Here is a 4,925-nt window from a genome sequence, read left to right as displayed (position 1 = left end):
CTAAAATAATCATACAGTCATGGTTTTCCTTTTGACGTATTTTTGGAAATATAAAACTCTAGGGATGGTTAAGATTCTTATCAACCCATAATGAATGGAAATTCCATTAATGTAAATGAAAAAATACAACACTAAAGCTACCCCTTTTTAAATTGCTCATCTAGTAACAGCTAGAATATATATTGCCAATTCAAAATTTAAAATGATATGGATGGGCCGGGCGCGGTGGCTCAAGCCTGTAATCCCAGCACTTTGGGAGGCCGAGACGGGCGGATCATGAGGTCAGGAGATCGAGACCATCCTGGCTAATACAGTGAAACCCCGTCTCTACTAAAAAATACAAAAAACTAGCTGGGCGATGAGGCGGGCGCCTGTAGTCCCAGCTACTCGGGAGGCTGAGACAGGAGAATGGCGTGAACCCGGGAGGCGGAGCTTGCAGTGAGCTGAGATCCGGCCACTGCACTCCAGCCTGGGTGGCAGAGCAAGACTCCGTCTCAAAAAATAAATAAATAAATAAATAAATAAATAAAATGATATGGATGAACCTCAAAGTCATTATGCTGGGTGAAAAAGCATGTCAAGAAGGAACATACCATAAGAATCTGTTTATATGACAGTCCAGAAAAGGCAAAATAATAGTGACGGAGAACTGTTGCCAGGATTAGAGCTAGAAGGAGCTGACTACAAAGGGATGGCATGAGAGAGCTGTTGAGTGAAGAAACTGTTCTGTATTGATTGCTGTAGTGGTGCACAAATCTTTTTGTGTTAAAATTCACAGAACTATAAACCAGGAAGAAATTTCAATTTTACTTCATGTTAAATAAAAAATAAAGTAGAGAAGAAGTTTTAAAACAGTAGAACAGATATCTTTGGTAAAGGTAGAATTTCTCATTTTTCACAGCTTCATGCCAATGGTATAATTTTACTGGCCACAAAATTATTAATCCAATTGTATTAAATAAAATCAAGAAACTTGGGCCCAATTAACCATTTCTTAAATATGTATACTAATAAGGCCTGGAAATAAAAGTATTTTAAGGAATGTTAACCCTTTATAAAAAAAAATCTGCTATTCCCAAGTGAATCTGAATTGTTACTTTATACATTTTAAAATGAAAAGTATCTTGGTGTTTAGTTTGGAATCCAAGAAAAGTTAAAAAAATTTTTTTCTTAGTGCCATCTGTTCTAAAGTGACTAGAAATACATAATAGTGTTTTTACCTTTATTTTCTCTTCTTGTTATCCTAATTCATTAGTTTTTATATGATTGGATTTTACACTTAAATCAGTTACCTAGAGACTCCAAATCAGAATCTGCAAATACTGCTGGATCCTTTGCCACTAGAATCAAGAATGTGTAAGAAAGCAACTCTATTTCTCTAGGGATACTACTGAGACTTATATGTAATGTATGAGATGAGACAGAATCCCATCAGCTTTACTGTGCCTCCCATAACTTTGGAACTGTTAGAAGTTCAGAAAGAATGATTACGTGTAAGCCAACCAAATATAAGAAACAAAGATTGGGGGGATGAAATATTACAAATGCTGCATCTCTATAGAAAGACTTGCCTAATAGAATAATACAAACTTTATATAACAAGTCTGTGATTATAATTATAGTAGACTTTGCCTTTTGAGATCAGGCCTAGATAGTTTTTCACCACTGCTTCTGCCATGGACAGAGGTTAAGTGCTTTTTGAGAGCAGACTTGTGCTTGAAATCCATATCACAACAGTGGCATTTGTATGGCCGATCCCCGCTGTGTATGTTCAAGTGGTCCTGAAGTGTGCTTTTAGCAGTGAACGTCTTCAAGCACACAGAACACTGAAAGGGCCGTATGCCCATGTGTCCTCGAATGTGTCGGTTGAGATTTTTCTTCTGTGTAAATGTTTTCCCGCACTGTAAGCATAAGAATAGTTTATGCATTTTAAGGTGGCGTAGATAGTTTTCAACATGAAGAAAGCCTCGAGGACACCTGGGGCACTGGTGCCTCAGTGAATAACCTTCCTCCAGATTCTGAATCTCACTCACTGTACCATAACTTCCTTCAGTATTCTCACAAAATAAGCCCTGACCTTGATTCCCAGGAACTTCAGCCACTCTGCTCTCAACTGTAGAATTGATCAATGAATGCTGTGTTTCAGAGAAATACATGCTTGCTTTTGAAGAGGTACAAGGCTGTGAAAACTGCCCATTTTCGACACCAGCTGTACTGATGGATTCTACGTGAAGGATACAAATTTCATTATCTTTAAAACCTATGTCTACCGCAGACAGCTCTGGTGACTTCATTTCCTTTCTCTCTGATGTCAGACTCTCTACTGTAGACTGCAAAGCATTGCTTTCCTCTTCTTTAACATGGAAATCTATGTTTACAGGACTATCTTCTGAAATTTCGATTATCTCACAGTCTTTATCAGAATTTTCATCTTCATTCTTAACATCAGGATCAGAAGACTGACACAGGTCAGTGTGTTGGTTGTTGTTTTTCATAGAAAGATCAATTTCCAGATACTTTGACAAAGCTTCTGTGCACTTTTCCACAATGTGAACCATTTGAAGGTAACTGGCAGCAGTCAAGTATTTCAAAAGCTCTTTCCTTTTAACTTCAAGTGCTCCAGTATAGCAAGACAGTAACAATTTTCTGCCAACTTCTGCACTCTGCAAGATGGTGATTCTGACATGTTTTGACTGTGTGAGTAAAAACTGATCTCTCATAAAAGTGGAACAAGCAGCCAAAATCACTTTGTGCCCCTGGAACTCAGTGTCATTAATGTAAATTGATACATCACAAAATAAATTCTGCTGTCTCAAAAGATTCATTTTCTGCAAGACCACATCTCCTTGCTGTTCAAACTGGAAATGCAGAACATCAGACTCAGCAGCCATGATCACAATCTAAGCAAAATAAAATACAAACATTGATGTAATAAGGATAGGGAATGCTTTCTCATGCTGTAATAGTGAAAACAAACAAAAAACCCCAAACCTGAATTAGGGAAAGGAGGTTCAAAGTCTAATCTAGGTGCTATGAACCCTTATGCCACCATCTCAAAACTGAGAACTTTATAATGCACTTCTCTATGATCTCATAGCACATTTTTCCTAACTTTGTTACAACGTTTATTACACTGAATTGTAGTGAACGGTTTCTAGTTTGTTTCTTTTGCTAAATGTTGTTTGCGTTGTGGTCAAGAACAATCTGTCAATTTGGAGTATCCAATAATGAGCATGACCACCACAAAGTTGATTTAACATAATATCCCCAATTACAAACCTTAACATAATGTCCAAACTTCCTACTGCCCACCACTACAACAGGTCCCCTTTCCGGTTCACCTGGACAACTGCAATATCTTCCAACAGATCTCCTTTATACCACACTCTTCTATATGCCAGATTACCCTCCTGAGTGCTACCAGGATTAACATCCCTTAGGGTTTTTGTTTGTTTTTTAATTTCCCTTTTAAATCTTCCATCGCTCTCCTCTACCTCCGGGACAGACCAAATTTCTTAGGGAAGAATACGAGACCCATCACGATTTGGCCATAACCCATCTTTATGGCTTTATCATCTTCCATTCTCTTTTTCATACTCGAACCTCGTTCATACTAAATTTTCCATCATTGCCCAAACAAAAGACAGGAATACACATTTTTACATTCGCGTTTCCAGTTCCTTTTTCCAGCTAGTGATTAGGCTCCTTTAAGCCCAATCAAGTAAAACTAATATGACTCCACCTCCCGTTTCCACCAGAGAGTCAGTTGCTCTCTGAGCACCGCGAAATGGTGCCTGATTCATCTGTGTTCCTGCACCGAGCACAGGGGCCCACACAGAGCAGGAGGAGCTCAGGGAACATCTGCTGAACTGAAACCGGATCCCAGGTTCAGCACACAGGTATTCTCGAGGCAACCCTGCGAAGGGCCAAGGCCCTGTCGGCCAACTGGTTGCAGCACCAGATTAGCCACTCCGGGGCCGAGCCCAGCTGTCCTCCTCCTCCTCCTCCTCTTCCTCTTCCTCAGGCACCCCCCACCTGAGGAAACTCCCTTGCACTCACTCACCGACTCAAAAAACTACAGAGCCGAGGATTCCGCGGCAGCGTCTGCCCAGGCCGGAAGATGGACTTAGCCAGGAAGAAAACACATCCGGTGCCAACCAGCTTTATTCTTCACTGGGGCCCTCTGGGCGCCCCGGAAGGACATTCTGAGACGGTCTCCCTTCCTCACTTCCACCCTCTTGGAATGACAGAAAGGCACCTGAATGCCGGCAAGCCCCATCTCTCATGTCCCAGTTTCGGCACTGGAGCCGTTCCCCGCCCCCCCCCCCCCTTTTTTTTTTTAAGACAGAGTTTCGCTCTTGTTGCCCAGGCTGGAGTGCAATGGCGCGATTTCCGCTCACTGCAATCTTCGCCTCCCGGGTTCAAGCGACTTTCGCGCCGCAGCCTCTCAAGTAGCTGGTATTAGGCGCCCGCCACCACGCCCGGCTCATTTTTGTATTTTCAGTAGAGACGCGGTTTCACCATGTTGGCCAGGCTGGTCTGGAACTCCTGACCTCAGGTGATCCGCCCCCCTCGACCTCCATAAGTGCTGTGATTACAGGCTTCAGCCACCGCGCCCAGCCCGAGCCGTTTCCTTTTGTGAGTCCTCCTGAACATGGGAATTGGAGACGGGGTTTGAGTTACGGCAGGTCTGTCAGAGTAACCAGACCTTTTATGAATTATTCTGGGACGATTTCTCTCCTTATGGGGGCCACCTACAACTTGAACGGTGGCAGAGCAGAAACTATCGTAAGGGTCTGTATTCAAGATTGCCTAGGTAATGCCCCATCAGGAGCTGGCCCCAACTTCTGGATCTAGCTTCACACTTAAATCCGTTCCTCCCTCCCAAAACTTTTGGCCCAGCTGTTTCCTCTGACGTGCCCTAG

At 42.3% G+C, this 4,925-nt stretch overlaps 1 protein-coding gene across 1 annotated transcript; it reads right to left on the bottom strand.

Moving 5' to 3' along the window:
* Positions 1-475: 475 nt before the first annotated feature.
* On the bottom strand, positions 476-4,171 carry ZBTB6 (zinc finger and BTB domain containing 6). Its single transcript, XM_017874804.1, has 2 exons — positions 4,064-4,171; positions 476-2,900 (listed from the first exon to the last, which is right to left on the bottom strand). Exon 2 carries the CDS (start codon positions 2,889-2,891, stop codon positions 1,617-1,619), a length of 1,275 nt encoding a protein of 424 aa, XP_017730293.1. The 5' UTR covers positions 2,892-2,900; positions 4,064-4,171; the 3' UTR covers positions 476-1,616.
* Positions 4,172-4,925: the final 754 nt, after the last annotated feature.

This window comes from Rhinopithecus bieti, unplaced genomic scaffold (genome assembly GCF_001698545.2).
Source record: "Rhinopithecus bieti isolate Rb0 unplaced genomic scaffold, ASM169854v2 scaffold_7967, whole genome shotgun sequence".
Classification (NCBI taxonomy): Eukaryota; Metazoa; Chordata; class Mammalia; order Primates; family Cercopithecidae; genus Rhinopithecus; species Rhinopithecus bieti.
Note: the sequence above shows the minus strand (reverse complement) of the source record. Positions and strands in the feature narration are given on the sequence as shown.